The following is an 18,976-nucleotide window of genomic DNA, read 5'->3' on the forward strand; positions in this document are numbered from 1 at the left end:
AATTAAATATTACTGGATTGATACACATTACACAATTGGACTACTAAAACTAGCACTACTGATTTTACTCATGCAAAATTAAAATCTTAACAGATATTACATTTGCTTTTAAAAGAGGACATTTTAAGTATTTTTTCCTCAAGTGCTTTTCTTAACATCCCTCCACAGTTGTTCACTGGCAGTTGTAGTCTTCATCAAGCCAGAAAAATCTAAAAGTTGCTCTGTTCTCTTGACATTTATTAAAAATGGGTCTTCAATTCTGAAGCAAACAGCTCTATAAATAAAGTTATCCCTGTCACAATTTCTCATCTTGTTAATGAATCTTGTTTGTTATTCTTTCTGAACACCGTCAAACATCAATTGGGTTTTTTTAAGTGCTGATTTTTTGGCCACATTTTGCCTCATCTTTAAATAACCTCATTTTTCCTCCTCTCAATTCTTGCATCATGAAATGCTAGTGCAGAATATACACTGCCAGGAAGTTATGTCCTCAGCAGTCACAAGACTGGATCTCTTCTAGCTTTCACGTGAAATTTCAGATTTTCATTCTCTACTTTGAGGTTTACAGAATTTGAAAACTGATTTTTCCTCTATTCATTACTCATTTACATTCCTCTCTACCTACTTAGTCCTCCTCTTGTCTCCTTTTCTCAGTTTCCCAAAAGCTCTGTCTTGAGCAGCATTTCCATATTTTCACCTATTTCTCAAAATACTTTTAAAAATATAAATAATTTAAATAGAAATATAACTTAAATATCCTAAATGTCTCAAAATGAGTTGATATTCTCAAATAAAAATTGTTCTGGACTTGCACAAATTCTTTCCAATTACACCAGCTATATATTCTGTTCTACCTACTTAATATCAAATTCAATAAGCATTTATGAAGTACACTTCACTTCCAGAAAATTCTTCTGCAAACCTCCTCATGTAATCTGAGTTTCTATACAGAAGGACAGACAGTTCAGAAATGCATAAAGACTCTGCTACCTTAAAAATAACCCTATGAAGGAAACGATAGTCAAATCAACAATTTCAATGGACTTCACAATTTCATGAAGACACAGTTTAACAATGATTTTTTTTTATTTTATTTGCCGTTTACCAGGCATAAACCACAAGTCTGTGCTCACATTTGGTTGTGCTAATGAACATGGTCTCTGTTAGATGCAAAAACGCAGGCATGAATCCCATCCATTAACTTTTATGTTTTTATTCACCTGGATAATTGAGCAGAAATGGGAATACTGAAATAAGAAGTCCATGCCACAAGGTCCAAGGAGACGTCCATTTTGAGGCCTGGGAAGGCTTAATACAGGCATACTTACTATTTCCCTAGATAATAACATCAGCACCAGGCATAATTTGTCTCTGACTTTAAGTAACAAGAACACTTTAAAAAGCTATTCAAATTTATGAGATTTTTAAACCCAAGGATAAACCCTGGCCACAGTTTACGCTGAAGTGTGCACTTTAATCTATACAATATTTTCTTACCAAATTATAATCAAGTTTCTGCTGTGCAATTTTGGCCCTGCTATTGCTAGCTTTTATTGCTGTATTAAATTGTTAGCAAACAGCTAAAGGCTTGTAAAAACAATTTCATAACATCTATTTCATTTTTAATAGTCCTTTGTAAGAAACAGCTCTGAAATTATTGCTTACATATTATGGTCAGATAAATGCCAACAAATTCCATTGTTTAGGTTACTGCCATTAGGATTTTTACAATTATTTTAGCCTTTATTACAACATTATTTTTTAGACTTTAGTAAGTTAACTATCAGTCCACTACTATCACTGAATTATACTTGTATTCACTTCTATCTTCTCAGGTTAAAACTGAGCAATGCTTCAACTTTAAAGTATTGGTACCATTTTCACCTTTGACTATCACTACCAATTCAGTTTCCTCTCAAAACCACAAAAAACTCCTCAAAATTGCTTTAGCACATATAGGATGCTGAAGCTTTGATAAAGTCCTGAAGGTGCTATCAGATGTCACAGTTTTTCTAAGACACATCCTACCCTTAAAACCCAATTGTACACATTAGTATACAGGAAAAGGAGGAAGTTAGTTGCTAGTGTTTCACTTTTAGCTAGAAATATTTAAATTACAACAAACTGAGGTCCTCTTCCCAGAAGGTAAGATTATTTTGAATTTGTCAAAGCGAGCACGCCTTCTTGACCAACCATTAAATAATGTGACAGAAAATATGTTACAACATATACATATTTTCTTTCAAGTAACTTACTGTACAACCAAAACTCTATGTTTATTTCCAGTGATTTCAAACTAAACCATTTTAATCATATGTAGATGCTCCCTCATGGAAACAGAATGACTTACAATGACATCAACCATCATCCAAAACATTGAAATCGGACGGAAGAAGGATAAAATAAATTAGGTGCCAAGAAAATGTCACACATCCTTAAGAAAGCAAAAGCAAAAGCTGTGTTTTTCAAAGATAAAATTGTATGCTGTGCTAGAAACAAGCAAGGCTTTTCATCAGTTCTGAAACAGGAAACCGAAAGGTGCCAAAGGATGCATGAACCACACTTTGGACAAGTAATTTGTCTGCCCAAGTACTCTTACATGTGTTACTGTAGATGCAGACAAGCTCCTGTATGACATAAACAGATAGCCTCTTTCTGTTTTCTCACTCCTTAAAAGTTTATCCTTTACCAAGTGACAAGTGTTGACCTTTCATTCTACCATGCAGGCTCATGTTTTGCTCCCTTCTACAATCATTTTTAGCAATATACATAAAAAATGACAAGAAGAAATAAGTGTACTGCATGTGTTGTGCTGTACAGCTGATGTGTAAAATCTCTGATTGCTAATTAGAAAGGATGCTTTACTGAATTATCATACATACTTGGTATGCAATTACTGCAAAGCAACAACATCAATTAACCTTACAGAGCAAGGTGTTCAATACTGATGCTGGAGATATGCACATTTTCTTTCCCCCAAAATCTGTACAATCCAATGTCATAAACAATGTATATCTAGAATCGCTCTGCTTTTGACTTTAAAGGAGAGGTTTCTCTATTAAAATTCAAATGCTTGGCCACCCTCCCTCTACTTTCCTAACCTAACTTTTGGTTCTATTTAATATGAAAAGGAAAAGTCAGCAAAACAAAATGTCAACATTAAATCATTTCATAGCATTTTGTGTCAGAAATGTAAAATGTGCACATGATGGGAAAGGTTACTGTTCTTCCAGAACATCTTTTCACTTGGTTCAGGGCTCATCCCTCTACATAACTGTGCAGGCACTACTGATGGTTGTTCTCCTTGGGCTTAATTTGGCAGTTGAAGGATTGTGGCATTTTCAGGAAACCACAGTGCAGTGATTTTAGTGGTTATCCAGCTGAAAGGGATGCTATGATTTAGAATAATTACTATGTTTATGTGCAATGGTAAAAGTCAGTTACTAAACCATATTCCAATCATAACTTACACTTAACTATCTCCCTAATACAGAATCACATCAGATCTCAAAGTCAAAATTAGAGGGATTTAGTGTTCCTCAACAGTAAGTACACATGCAATACAACAACATTACTGTACTTAGTTTAACTGACAATTTGGTAAGGAAGATGGGGGGGAACGGGATGAGTTCAGCTAGTTAACAAAGAACTGCACATTAATTTACGCTTGACTTTGCTTTTATACAACCAGTGATATGAAAAGGAGAAGACAAACATTAGTGAAGTTACTAGTCCTTCCTCAAGATGAAGTCAGAGATAGACTTAAAAATTTAGCTGTAACGTTATTCAAGACAGCACGGTAAAATTCTTAAATTGCATGTTTCACACCTCCACAAGACAACAATATAAAAAAACCTATTTCTTCAATTGACAAGATTAAAAATAAAAAAAAGAAACTTCCAGGCAAAGAACAAGTATTAAAAAATCCATTCGAGGGTAATGTATAGAAAAAAAAGCTCAAGAAGAAGATGAATGAGGTTGTTATAAGGTAATGAAGTGCTACCTGAATCATTCAGTGATACTGAATTCCTGTCTTAATATAGAATCTTGCCCCTGGCATTTTAAATGGCCCGAAGCAAATCAGATACAAAAATTTAATTTCATTGAGATGAGAATGTAAAGGAATCACACAAAATCTAAGTAATAACAACAGTCTCAACAGTTGTAAAGGAGATCCAGTTTTATTAACTGAAGGCAAAGTAAAATCAGAATCCAGCCTTGGATATGACACAGATGAAAAACATTTAAAACCAAAATTTAATTGGAAAAAATCCAACAAAAATTTAAAAATACGCTAAAGAAAGAAAATTAATAACAAGGTAGAAAAATAAATTAAATATATTCTATTTTACAAATTCCTAAATTTTGCATACAGAAAAAAATTACTTTAGTAATAGACTTTAGATTATTCAATCTGTAATTTCAATGACCATACCATGAGGGAACTAAAGTAAGTCAAGTGACAGTAGAGAAAATCCAGTGGATATCAAAATCATGCTGAAGTACGGGAAAACAAAATAAAACCTACGAACCTATTCTTTTTCCAAAAAAAACAAAGGTATTCTATAAAAAGATTGATATTAATGACATAATTCTCAAATTACCTATTTAGATGTTATTATATGCAAATTATTTCAGCTACCTCAAAATAAAGTTCAATATTAAAACTGGATTTCTCTTGTAACATATGCTGAAAAAAAATCTTTACCAAATATATCATAATGTTGAAGAGGCATTATGATGAGAATTTTTTTTATTATTATTATTATTTTTCATTTTTCATCTTTTTATAAGTATGTTCTCCAGTAATGAACTTTGCAATATCTCAGCCTATAGCACTATTAAGCTAAAAAAAAAAAATCAATATCCCATATACACATAGATTATCTACAGCCTCTCAGGTAAGAATAACATAAGTAAAATTCCTGATTCAGACCCAAATTAGCAAGCAACTGTACGCAACTTCGCTCCACTGATTTATTAATGAACACTTGTGCTATATGCCATTTTAATTATGTGAAGAACAACTCTGCTCAGTGTTGAGAAAAGTGACTTAAAATCCTTAAGCTCACCATATCTCTAACTGCTTTTCATGTATAGGTTTCTTTGGTAATGTTAAAAAAAACCCCAAGACAAAATTAGTTTTGAATAGCATAGATGAAGTTTTGCACCCAAACTTCAGGTCACCTACTACCTAAACCCCACACAGATTAAGTAACTACAGATCAAAGACTTGCACAAGTTTTGGGCAGCAGTAACAAACGTGAGAAAAAATGTGCACGTAACAGTAAGAATCACTCTTTTCCATCTTAAGACTTCCTACTCTAATAGCCCATAATTTACATTACAGTTCTGTGGAGAGATATTTAATTGAGAAAACTGACTGCACAGATGCTCACTTGACACTAATTGTAACAAGTCAAAACTGATGCTGCAACACAGCATTTAAATGGTCATTGTCTCCTGCTGTGGTCTTCTACCACATTATTTTAATACCTGAACATGAACATTCTCAGGTTATAAATTTCATAACTATAAATTTCAGTCTTGTGGCTTCTGTAGCAATGGCTCAGCTTAACAATGCAAAACAACTGACTTGATAATGAACTTAACATTTGTTTTTTGAGTATGCTTAGCACGAAATGCTCTGTTGTGATAACCTTGCTGCATGAAAGTGACTGAAGCAGTTTGGTCAGAATGATGAACTATCTGACACATTCAAACGCCAACTGAATTGAATTATTTGATGCAATTATGATGCTGTAAGGAAAAATCCTTAATAATGCCCACAAAAATAAGAAGCTACTGACCCCATCAAGATAGATATTTTTGCAGTCATAACCTATTACTGGTAACCAGACTGGGAAATAATTTGATATGTCATGAGTCTCCCCTCTTCCATCACAAATATTGTGATTTCAAATTCTCTGCATCTTGCTCCATTAAGTAATTTTAATCTTCTGAAGAGTTATCTTGTTCAATGATTGCTTTATCTAAAGAGTTCACTCATTACTTATAGCAAAGATCTCTGGTGTTATTTTTTTTATTTTATAAATTATTATAAATCCTAGGAGTTATAGAATACAAAAAAAAAGGGGTGCAAAGGTCTCTGATGCATATATTTCCTAGGGCAATCAGAAAAATAATAAATAAATCCTGAGATACATAGCTGTCTGGGGAACAGATCACAACTGCAACATACACTTTCAGGTTGTAATGTACAAACCCATGATTGCAGCACAGACTTGATCAAGCAGCTGTAACTGAAGGAGAAAAAAGGATAACTAAATATTAAAAATTCAGTAATCAAAAAATGTAAAAATACTACTTGTCAGTGGAAAACAAAGTAACCCTGCAGAAAGAACTACTTATTTACAAGTGGTTATCTTGTTACATACTTCTAAAGTTTATGACACTGGTACAGAAGTTTTTTGGATCAGCATACTTCTAATATCAATACTAAGAACTTCTGACATTGAAACTTACAGCTGAAGAGTTCAAAAACTTCTACTGTTCACAAAGGTTCTACAGATTAAAGCCCACTATAGAGAACTTAAAAAGATTAATGCTGAACTTCAAGAAGGTTTGACTGACAGATCACTAAACAGTTCAGGAAATAATGTGAACAAAAACACTTGGGGAATGCTCACACTTCTCCCCCCCATTCACTGGTAAGAGGAACACTTGTAAAATACCACAATAATACTCCAAAGGGTTTTAGAATTTTCATTACACTGAAGAGGGACAAATAAGCATTTTTCCTCTATTCTAGATACTTTAAAGATTTATATTTCTTCCCAGTGTATTAATAGGAAATACCATTAAGCATCCCAAAAATTCAAAGAAATCCTTTTTTGGAGGGTAGGGAGGAGATCATCCTTTGCTGGACCTGCATTTGATCAGAAAGCACAGTAGGCCAGATAACTGTTCATGCAGTTTTGCTCTTCTTTTCAAAAGGAAGGCTCAATGCTAAACTTTACAGAAAAATTACATCAGATGGTCCTGTGCATATTTCCCAACCTGACTTTCTCAATTCTGATAACAGAATTGAATGGAAACAAGTCCTTTAATCATGGCAGTAACTACAAAATTTCAGTTTTGGGTCACTCCTACACAAACTACCTCTAAGAGTTCCTTCAAGGTAATCAAACCAGATATAGAACAGAAAATCAGTATCCAAAGACATGAGCTTCTATTCTTTAGAATATTCTTCTGTGGTTTAAATTTCCATAAGAGTTAACCAGCAAAACAATCAAGGGAAAAAAATAATCCGGGCTTCAATTCAAATTTGCTGTCTCATTTCAAGGAAATAACAGACAAATGTACTAAAGAAATCCATTAGGTATCAGGTAAATAGATTGGTGCCTAATTAACAGAAAACTCATGAATCTGCCAAGGACTTTTTGCAGTACAATTTCAAGTGTTCCAGGTACATGCAGCTTCAGGGAGTGGGGTAGCCCAGATGCAAACACACCTAGCAGTCTGCTTCTAGAGAAACCTTGAACAACAACAGCATAAATCTTATTACCAGACCTATGCCTGACTTCTAGGTACTTGGCAAGAGAGCTTCACAACGCCTACGGCTTTCTTTGAATTTCTGCCCTAGCGTACAAATTTACATGAAATGAAAAACCTGTGGTATTGTACAGTAAAATGCATTGCAACACAGGTACTTTAGTTTGAATTAAGTCCTCTCTGAGGAAAACTGTGCATTTGTCATTATATGTACTATCCTGCTGTCTAGCATAAAAAAGGAACTCTTTCAGAAGGCAATACAATGAAGCAAATGATGCAAAAAATTATCTAACAGGTAACTTAACCAATTAGAAAAGTTAACTTGCAGAATTAATCCCTGTAAATTACATAGCAGAAATAAACTACACCACTGAATGTTACGTTTCCTTTCATTCTCTTAGTTCATTCCAGTAAAATAACGCATTTGTTATCCTCTGTAAAACATGAGACTGTTGCAAATTGTTGCTTAACTAACTAACATTTTCCTTGTGATTAATCCCTACATTAGTGGTCTTAAACTTCTACTGTAAATCATAGGTTTTCCATCACTATAATGGACTGTTAATTTTGTTACAGTGCATTGAAGGTAATTAATAATTAATGTTCTTGTTCTGGAATAAACTTGAGCTCATGAAGAGCATCAAAGGAAGAAATCCTTAATTTTAAGTGTAGCATGCCTCTCTGCATGGAAATGTAAGAAATAAAAATGCAAATATAAACTTACACAAGACAAATACAATTAAGGAAACATGTCCAGTGACATTTCTTGAGAGAAAACTTTCAGAGGATTCAAAAGAGACTGTCCAGAAAACACTTTCTTTCAAGAACAGAATTAAAGCTGACCACTGTGTGCAGCTAAGGATGCAAACCTTTATAAATTATCATCCTAAACTTGATACATACATTTGTATCAGCAGAATTACAGATGCTGAAAGATTTTTCAGTTACAGTATGACTGGATAACTCAAAGTTATGCCAAACCTTACAGTTAGTTTTACTCAACAGTTTTTTTGTTTAGTAAATATGACACTGCATATGTTTTCTTCTTTCCTACTCCTCACCTTCCCCTTTTAGGTCTGCCTTGATACACTGACTGTATGCGCAGCACATTACACTCCCTTGCAAAGTGTGACAGTAGATTGGGAAAAATAAGTACTTTCACATTTAGCTTACTTCCTAGTAAACATATGCATTAAAAATAAGTACTACATACACGCTTAATGATTTGCTTCACAGATTTACATTTTTGAATACTTTATAACCAGCATTCAAATTTTCAAAAAATTCTATTCTCTATTGTTTCAAATAAATGACCTTCATTTTTTTTACACTCTCTGTAATGCTGAAGTCATAATTTTGTTTCAGTTGCTGCAAATCAAATGAAATGGAAAATTCTAACTTAACAAACAATACAGAAGAAAAACTCAATACACAAAACTACAAAAGAATGTATTACAACATGCTTGCTCTAAATCATGGGACGAAGAAATGGAATGTTTTTCAGAGATTTCTTTAACCTGATTTTGGCCCATACGTAATCTATATTTTAATTTTACTCTGTTTTTCTCAAATCTACAGTTGAGATGTCAATTTTATGTAACGTACTGCATTCCTAAATATTACCCAAGCACATCTTAAAGCTAACAACTGAAGGTATATTTTTTTTTAAGAGCAGCAGTCGAGAACTAGTTAATTTTTTGAGAAGGGGTCACATCTAAAGAAGTGAAGTCAATTAGAAGTCCTCTCTCAAAATGTTTTAAACTGGATTAGCTTGTGGATTCTTATTTAAAAACGTGTTCTATATATTAAAATTATCTACACAATTAATCCTAATTTTTATTCTACCAAAGCAGAACAGACAGTAATACCATGCTAGAAGCACTCTGTGTGTACAGCAGTACAATCACTTACTATGGAGTATGGTACAATACGAAGGGCAAGCTTTACCTATTACGTATTGAGCCACCTGAAATATACTCCTTTAACCATGTTTCTATTAAATATGGTGAAGTTCTAGAAGGAACTATTGGGGAGTTGCTTTTAAAGATTTGCATTAGTGAGTTATGGCCTGACAAAAATTAAAAACCCTAGGAGATTCTTCTGCAAGATATATCATTCTAAGCAATTCATGCACAAGTGCAATAGGTACTCAGGAAACCTATTAAATGTCTAAACTACATAGAACTAAAAAAAATTCACGAAATAAAACAAAAGAAAAGCATCATTAGCTAAATGCTCTCTAAAACAGAAGAGGTCAGTTCTAAAAACAAACAGAACCTTTAAAATTATTTTCTGAGTTTTTTTAGAAAATTTATCTTTCACATCATGCTTTAGAAAGTCCTGTATTTCAATGTAAATCTTCAATTTCAAGCAAATATTTTCAATATTTGATTACTGCTTGAGAATGAGGAGTATATTGTTATAGGTACCCTCTGGTTTCACAATACTTTAGTTTCTAGCCCCCATTATAGCTCTTTTGACTGAACTCTTATCTCTTTTAAAAAGTGCTGTCTTCATGCCTTACATTACACCCATCTGTGTCAAATATATTTAAAAATCACCATATTTTACTACCATTCCTCTCAAAACTCAATTACAGTTTATTTGAGTAAAAAGATACTCAAAATCTACACTTTTCTCTAATTACAGATATAGCTTTCTCGCTGTCATTTATGACAGTTACAGATCCGACTTTGCCTCATTTGAGTACATGCTTTCAATTAACTTTTCACTGTTTGACGGATCTGTAAATCTTGACTGTGCCACTCATTAACCTTGTAAAGGGTAAAAAAATTAGGATTATTTAGTTATCAAAACTTACACAGACGTGTATGGAAGAATTTATAATATAAATTCACTCTAAATTTTAAGAAGAAATTATATCACATAAGGATTACAAGACTGATCCTTTCTTGTGGACAAAACCACAAAAGCTAAACTTTCAGTTCTAGTGCATGCTGCTACAGTGAAACAGTTTATCTATATAATCTGACATCCATGATTAAATAAGCACTATCTCGGCGTGTCTACAATACATACATAAGGCAACTATTAGCATATATAAAAGCAGGGAACATGTCAATATGTTTTAGGCAAAAACTAACAATTAAAGATATTTTAACTTTAATCACTATAGTCACTAAGGCATACTTCAGCCAGTTAATGAAGCATTATAACTCATTAGGATGAAACATACTTTTTTAGGAAGAATTTTAAATCCTTCCATAGGTAATTATTTAAAGATTTTAAACCATATGAACATGGTAAGTCAACACATCGAACATGTAACAAATAATCCCTTAATCATCCAATGCTGCACACTAGCACCTAAAATGGAGATCAAAAAAAAAAAAAAAATCTCCATTAGACAATGAGTAGTAACTAGTTAAAAAATACTTTTTTATTCCAGATTCATTACTACACAGTCTGCTGCATTCTTTGAAATGGGAAATAATTTGAAATAGGAAATTATCTTCCTCTAATCCTTATTTAGGTCGCAACACTGAAGTGAGGGCCAAATAAATTTTAGAAAAACCTAAAATTTTTAAAAGCAGATTGTCCAAGAGTCATGTAACCAGCCCTGTTTGAGACAACACACAGCAGGAAAAACCAGAAGGCCCTTCAGGATTATTCCTTAAATCTGCAGTTTCACCAGTTGCATATTTCTATTTATCTTAGTGATCAATTTTCATATTTATAAATAATTACAAAACACTTGTTTGGTGAAGAGCAAAGATGATGACAAAGATCTGAGAAGTTTTTGGCTTTGATAACAGTGCCAAACAAAATGGATATTGAAAAAATACTTTGTTTTCCCTCCTAAACACCTCTTGTCCTCCCAACTTGCATTTCAAACACTATTTCTACCATCACAAAGGAGTCCTTCCTGCATGATGGTACAGGAAGGAGAAAGCAGCAGTGCAGGCAGAAGGTCACTACTATCACTTTGTGACAACTTAAGAGAAAAAAGGATTCTGAAAACTTTCTCTGACATAACAACACACTGTGAATCACTCCCCTATATAGTTTTGGCTGCATAGCAGAAAGCCTATCTGTAGCTAGCACCTTATTGCAGTCCCTAAATTTGCTCTCATCAAATGAAATACAGCTTTAAGAGCAAAAATAGTACTAAAAAAATCCAAATTTACTAACTTCACCATAATTTAGTAATTATCAAAACTAAACCTTTAGAAGCAGTGGTAATCTAAACTGGATAAAGTTGCAGCTATTTATAGGAAATATCTGAAGAAAAGTAAGCTTAAATTAATTATCTTTTTTAAAAAGTAACAGGGAAAAGAAGAAGATTTAAGGAAATATTTTTTAGAGAATTATGAACAAAGACTTAAAACATAAGAAACTCCTTCTCCCATGCAGGATTAATGTTCAGTTTCTAGGTTTAATTATGAGGATGGTTTATAAGAGAATCTGTTGGATTTTGGCATGTAGTACACTTATTTTTGGCCCTTCTAAATTACTACTAAAATCTTTTCATGTAGTAAACAAGAGATAATACTAATTTTCTACCACTATTTTTTAATTGCAACTTAAATATACAGCTCTTCATGGCATTTTCTCATCTTATCCTTTATGTCCTCCAGTGTGATACTTAACACTTCTAGAAAAAGCCTAATTCAGGGCTTTTTTCACAGTAAAGCACAGTATATGTTTTACCCAGGGTTCCTTCCCACAACAAAATGATCTTCCTGCATCTTTTATTTCTTGCAAAAAACAGGGCTGAAGAAAGCCCTTTATCTTGTCACGGGCAGTTAAAAACCTGCTGCCACAAGTTCTCATCAGTGTAATTGCAAGAGCAATCACTGTAACATCCCACCTCTATTTCACAGTCTGGGACTGAACAGGATCTAGGATTACCTCACAGTATTAGCTTGTCTGTGTATATGAGAGTCACAAGTTACTAATGAGCTCGCACAGGCGCTCTGCCTCCAATTTGGAAATACAACTACAGTCTGGCACACAACCTTGAAGCTGTAACAATTTCTATGGTAAATCATATGCTGGAATTAATATTAAACCCAGCTATTCTGAGCATGTACAAGGCATCTGTACCTGCGACTCTAAAGCTATGTGTTCCTTGCCTATATCAGTGATTCTGACTTTTCTCATAACTCTGATTCCTAGAAATAAATTAAAATACTTCTTTTGGAATAGTCCTTCAGTTAAAACCAGCAATTATATCTGACCTAAAGAGAAGAACCTGTCTAGAGGAATCTAGTTGAAGCATACAGGACCTAAATACAACACACTTTCTTTAATCTGAACTTATTATGAGATCATTTTAATGAAAGCTCAGTAGATTCAATTAAAATCCACCTTCTGGTTGCTAAGCTTCATGATTCTTCTTTCAAGAATTGTGAGCAGTCTCTACAGCTTTGCAAAGAGGCCACAATGCCAGTTATAAAGTCAAAATCTGCAGAAGTTGTGGTCAACAGTAGCTATTTAATAGCAGCTATTCTACACTTTAATTAGATTTTTGCAACTATTAAAACATCATTCAACTTTTTTTTTCACTTCTGTTTCAGATAAGAAACATGATTATCAAACCCTTTCAAGATCTGCATTAATGGAGGTAGCATTAATACATTTTTAAAAACATAAATTCCTCATAATCCACAGTTCAGCTCATAAAATTGTTAATTTTTTTAATTTAATTACTTTTAGGGTGCACCTGTAGCTTTAATATCATTAAAATGCTGGTTAGTTTATCTTCCTGACCTGCCCTAAAACACTGACAATTCACCCTGACAAGAGTAAATTAATTCTCCTCTGTTAGAAAAACAGATTATCTTGGTTATTTACAATGTAAATGTTTTTGCCAGGTCAATAAGTGAATCAAGTCAGTGTTTCTGATGTTTCCCCTAAATAAGAGGAGGAAATTGATCGTGTTCTTAAAAAGTACATTTTCTTCATTATAATCATGATGACAAAGTGATACAAATGGAACCTTAACTCCTCATAAGGTCAGAGTATCAAACCTACCTGACTAGATTTTCATTGTCTCCAGTCCCTTTGCAGGTAGCACACTCAGTCCTTAAATCCTCTGACTTGGGCTTCTTTTGCAGAACAGACTGACGCTGCCTTCTTTCTCTGGGAATCCGTTCCTGCCATAGCAGAAGGCAAAAGAAAGGAATGGGGGGGCAGGGAAAGGAGAGAAGGAAAGCAAATATTTTCAATTATGGCACCGAAAGTAACACTTTAGTCCAAAGTTTAATTTTTTGTGAAACTGTTAAAAAAACAAACAAACAAAACGTTATATTCCAACCTCAGGTTTTTCTTCTTCAGGTACAAAGCTTCGTTTTCGTCCTCTAGTTCTCTAGAAGAGAATATATTTAAAATTCAATGTTAGGTAACAGAATGTTTTTGCTATTTATCTGTTATTCCTAACAATAACAAAAACATACGGCAGGAAGTAACTTAAAGCATTAACCACAAAACCACTACCAGACAACTACATTAACCAGTATTAGAACACCAGCTTCACATTCTGGATATAAATCTGTAGAACTAGGTAAAAAGTAAATATAAACACGTGAGCATGTTCAGTCTTATTCTAAAAAAGACTATGCTGCCACCAGAACTGCAAATCTCTTACAGACTTTCCATAAACTTCCAAACCTAATAATTTGAAATTTGACATGAGCAGTGTATTAAAATAAATTCCTGAGCACTGAAAAGTGCTTTATTTGTAAGCCAAGTGATAAGATTAAAAACAAAACTGTATCAAAACAGAAACAGAAAATAACTCTTAACAGCTTTTGAGGAGTAACAAGAACTAAAGCTTTCAAACTGCCGCTTAATATAATGGGTATATGACAAATGCTCATACAGCTGTAGCATTTACTAATATATGACCGGTATGTGGTACTCAACAGGTGGAATGGGTGATGCAAAAAGTAGATATTATTTCAGTATTCCACTTGGCCAAAAAAAATATAAATACCAACAGTGTGGAGGACAAGATGTTTCCATGGACTATAACAGCAAGCACCAAAGTTTTACAAGCTCTAAGTTAACACACACAACTTGCATGAGTTGAGATTCAGTCACTATGTATTATTTCTGAAACAGAAGCATTATAATTTCCTGCGTTAAAGAACTGCCACAAGTTGACAAATGTCACACTCTTTCTTTCTTGTTTAACAGGGAAAGAATACTAAAAAGGATGTGGAAGAAATAAGAAACATCAGAGACTACTCAAGCAACCCAAAATGTCTCATACACTGACACTAATAAAATAAATAAATAAACTTTAAAATGCTTGTTTTTCTGGGAGGAAATTACTTAGGAAGTAATTTGTAATACAGTAAGGAAAAGCATTGACTAATTTATGATTTCTTAAAACTTTTTTTGAAACAGCTGGTGTGCATTTCAGAAAAAGTAAAAAACACCTCACAGCAGTTTAGATGCACAAGCAGTTATAAATCCAATTCCAAAGAAGTTAGTAATATCAAGCTTCTCCTTTTGGGATTCTCTGTGAAGATGATTTATATTATCTTCAAATTAAGACTGTTCACTATTTTAAACTGTAAATAAACCTGCCACTCCAACACATCTATATCTTTCTACTTATGCAGATTTTGATCTGTATATGTTAATAACATACTGTTTGGGAAGTTTTTTCTTTTTTTAGACAGGAGTTAACTGTAGTAGCACTGAATGTAGCAGAATAGAAAATACTAGTCTATTTTGTGCCTCTTTAAAATACTTTAATTACCATTAGGATTCTCTTTCACATTTCACTAAGGATGATTTATTAAAAAATTTAAAACCTTATCTATTTAATACATATCAATATTTACTGTACAATTAATAATATAGTCATAATTGCAGTGTTCTACCTTCCACAAGCCACACAGTAGACACACAGGAGTCTGAATTTGGAAGAAGCCATTTATTACAGGTAACTGAATTCATCAGTGTCGTATTAGAGGCATTAATTTAACATTGGTTACATGTTAATTATATGTTACACAACCTAAAGTCACTGCAAATTAAAACTAGACCAAAAAAAATTTCATCAGACACCAGAACATTAACTGCCAATTTTATACTTTCAGCCTCTGGCATTAGTCCTCAGAACACTTTAAACTTTGGCAATTTTAAGCCATGTAGGCCCTGCTGAATGCAGCTGTATAAAGATTAAAAAGAAGTAGTTGTAAGGGTGCATGCCAAAATAGGCAGTGAGATGGTCCTCACTCTTCATGTTTAAGCAGCAAGAGACAAGAGTGCATGCTTTGTACTACCAGAGTAGTGCTATCTTGAAAAATTATATATAATTTGGAAATCTAGGTAACAATGATATTACTTTTTACCGTAAGTGGAAAATATTACAAGTTAATAACTCCATTTTAAGGAGTGATGAATCATATTTAAACTTCAGCAAAATTGAGATACAAGATTTATAAATAATCTAGTCACCTTGGTCACGAAAATGTTGGTTTTCACCTGTCTGCTATACAATGTGTGATGTATATGACCAGGAATGTCACATTAAATTACACTTGCATTATGCTTCCATTAGCTTTCTAAACTTTCAAACATACTTGAGCTTGTCTGACAATCACTAGAAAACAAACATTAAAATCAACACCTTTGGCACACATATTTGTAGGATACTTTATATGCTTTTAAAATAACATAATTTTACATTATTTTTTTCCAAACTGACCTCCACAGTTAAACATACTTGCAACACTTCTCACATCATTATACTATTGCCACTATTCACCATGGAAAATAACATCAAATTCACAACTGAAAATTGAATATTCTGTGATTTTCAACAGCCTGACAGTAATTTGGCATTTGTAATTTTACATATGTTTTCACTAAAGTTACCTTACAAGTTGACAGAAAAGAATTAGATAAACCTGGGTTACTTTGTCCAGTATTATTCACTGTGTTTGCCTCCAAGCACTGTATTTGCATTTTAAATTGCTTTGAATAATTTCTGTCATTAGCAGGTTCAGAATCAAAACATCAGAGACAATAAACATGAAATACAAGAGCTGTGTGTATTTGCCATAAACTATTTAAAATTTAAGATTTCTTATTAAAAAAAAGCTAAAGGAACCTTGTTATTATATAATATATACTACAACTGTAATAAAGTTGATCATATTCAAAACTTATAACTTTTATCCAGTAAAAGATGCAAATAAAGACAGTGATTTTTAATCAAAACACTTGGCAATTCAATACTACAGAGACACATTCAAAACACAGCTAGGTGTGGATTAGACAGATGCGACACATATATGACAACTGTGACAAGGTAATACCTTAGGACAGGAATTAAAAAAAAAAAAAAAGGACTGAAAAATGGGAAATGGTTCAAAATATGTACCAATATAATTTTCTACATGTAGAAATAAAAGGTATCCGTGCAAAATTATTTCAAATATTTTAAAAAGTTTTCAAAAAATATTTCTATTTTTGACATTTAATGACAGGTGATTGGCAAGTCTTTGGTTGTGTCTCATCCACAGCTTTGGAATTCATTCAGTGGGCACTCAAGTAAGAGCTAACTCTGCTATGTGCTCAGACACTTCCCTACTATTCACAGTAGGATTCCAGCCACTGAGCATTAGAGTCTACAGCATCAATGGAATCACCATGCAGGGACTGACGTTCTGGTTACTACACAGGCAACTTAAGATTTAGAATTATATGCCTATAGCTATAGGCTGATTCTCAGACAAACATGCCAAGGTCATAACCATGATAAAAGTGCAGATTCTATTTTTCATTTTGTATCCTTTCACTGTGGCAGTTAAATAATACAAATAAATTAATAAATTCATGGAATCATAGAATCATAGAATCGATTGGGTTGGAAAAGACCTCCGAGATCATCGAGTCCAACCCTTGGTCCAAATCCAGTCCATTTACTAGATCATGGCACTCAGTGCCACGTCCAATCTGCGTTTAAAAATCTCCAGGGATGGTGAATCCACCACCTCTCTGGGCAGCCCATTCCAATGCCTGATTACTCTCTCTGTAAAGAATTTTCTCCTGATATCCAACTTAAATCTCCCCTGGCGGAGCTTAAGCCCGTGCCCCCTTGTCCTGTTGCTGAGTGCCTGAGAGAAGAGACCAACCCCCACCTGGCTAGAACTTCCCTTCAGGTAGTTATAGACGGTGATGAGGTCACCTCTGAGCCTCCTCTTCTCCAGGCTAAACAACCCCAGCTCACTCAGCCTCTCCCCATAGGACTTATGCTCCAGTCCCTTCACCAGCCTTGTTGCTCTTCTCTGGACCCGCTCCAGCACCTCAATAGCCTTTCTGAACTGAGGGGCCCAGAACTGAACACAATACTCAAGGTGTGGCCTCACCAACGCAGAGTACAGGGGAAGGATCACTTCCCTGCTCCTGCTGGCCACGCTATTTTTGATACAGGACAAAATTGATACTAAAACCAGCCAAATTAATAAAATTTGACCTCCTGATACTACACCATAATTTTCCTATTCCTCCCCTTTTCCAATGACTTCTTAACCTCTCCTTCTCTACCTCATCCAAACCACACCTCCCAACATATCCCAAAGTTCTTTCCATGTCCCCCAAACAAAGTGAGAACATCTTTCTTACGCGGGCCTCATCCTTCCCATCCAGTTGCTCTAAAAAATACTCCAGCACTTAATTACCTTAGGCCTAGACAGTTCTCAAACAAATCTTGTAATAATGGGTCTATAGGTTACTAAAGGCAATGCTACTATAATGGTAGGCAACTGCATAACTTATTTTTGCTAGAAAATCAAGTTAAAAGCTATTCTTTTTTTAAATAAGCAGTCTAGTTGCTGCATCACAAAGAACATACCTTACACTGAACTGAAAGAGAAAAGTAGTGCCTTATTTCATTAGCAATACATCCTAAGATAATCTGAGCAGACAAAGAAAGGTCAACGAATTAAAATTAAGATGCAAGCATAAAATGGAAATATTTTTAAACAAGAACAAAAGAAAAACTTTGATGATGAAAATGATAAAAGATAAAACAGATTAAATTCTTCTCACGAGTCTTCTTTAGCCTAACATTTTGAGGGGAAAACCACACACTGATACATAATGAAATGAACTTCTAGATAAACTCTTTAAAATCCCCCAGAAGATTATGTTCCTCGGGTAAAGAGACTAAGCCATTTGATTCAATGAAATCATCAAGGTGAAAGCAAGTCATCTTCTCCAAGAATATCTTACTAAGGTTTAGCTTTCACATCAATTTTAATGACTTTACTCTGAAGAGAGTAATGCTCTGAGCAAATGAAACCTGAAGACTAACAATGTCCCTTTTTGTCTTTTACTTCAAAACTTACCATCTGTGGAGGTTGGAGAACCATCTCACAGCAGTAAGACATACACCATTTCACTTATTTCAGTTATTTCATTAACTTCTGACTTTGCATTTATTATTTGGAAAAAAAAATCCTTCCTCTTTCTCTCT

General features: G+C 33.7%; 1 protein-coding gene across 4 annotated transcripts in view; it reads right to left on the reverse strand.

Annotated features, from left to right (window-relative positions):
* PHF14 (PHD finger protein 14) overlaps positions 1–18,976 on the reverse strand; it is a 157,645-nt gene that overhangs the window by 74,003 nt on the left and 64,666 nt on the right. For all 4 annotated transcript variants that reach the window (XM_027723217.2, XM_027723215.2, XM_027723216.2 and 1 more), the window contains exons 15-16: positions 13,796–13,846; positions 13,513–13,634 (exon numbers count right to left, since the gene is read on the reverse strand). In XM_027723217.2, the coding sequence (XP_027579018.1) occupies positions 13,513–13,634; positions 13,796–13,846 (173 nt within the window). The remainder of the gene's footprint in view (positions 1–13,512; positions 13,635–13,795; positions 13,847–18,976) is intronic.

The sequence above is a fragment of the Pipra filicauda genome, unplaced genomic scaffold (assembly GCF_003945595.2).
Source record: "Pipra filicauda isolate LSUMZ 115617 unplaced genomic scaffold, ASM394559v2 scaffold66_size7647185_pilon, whole genome shotgun sequence".
Taxonomy (NCBI): domain Eukaryota; kingdom Metazoa; phylum Chordata; class Aves; order Passeriformes; family Pipridae; genus Pipra; species Pipra filicauda.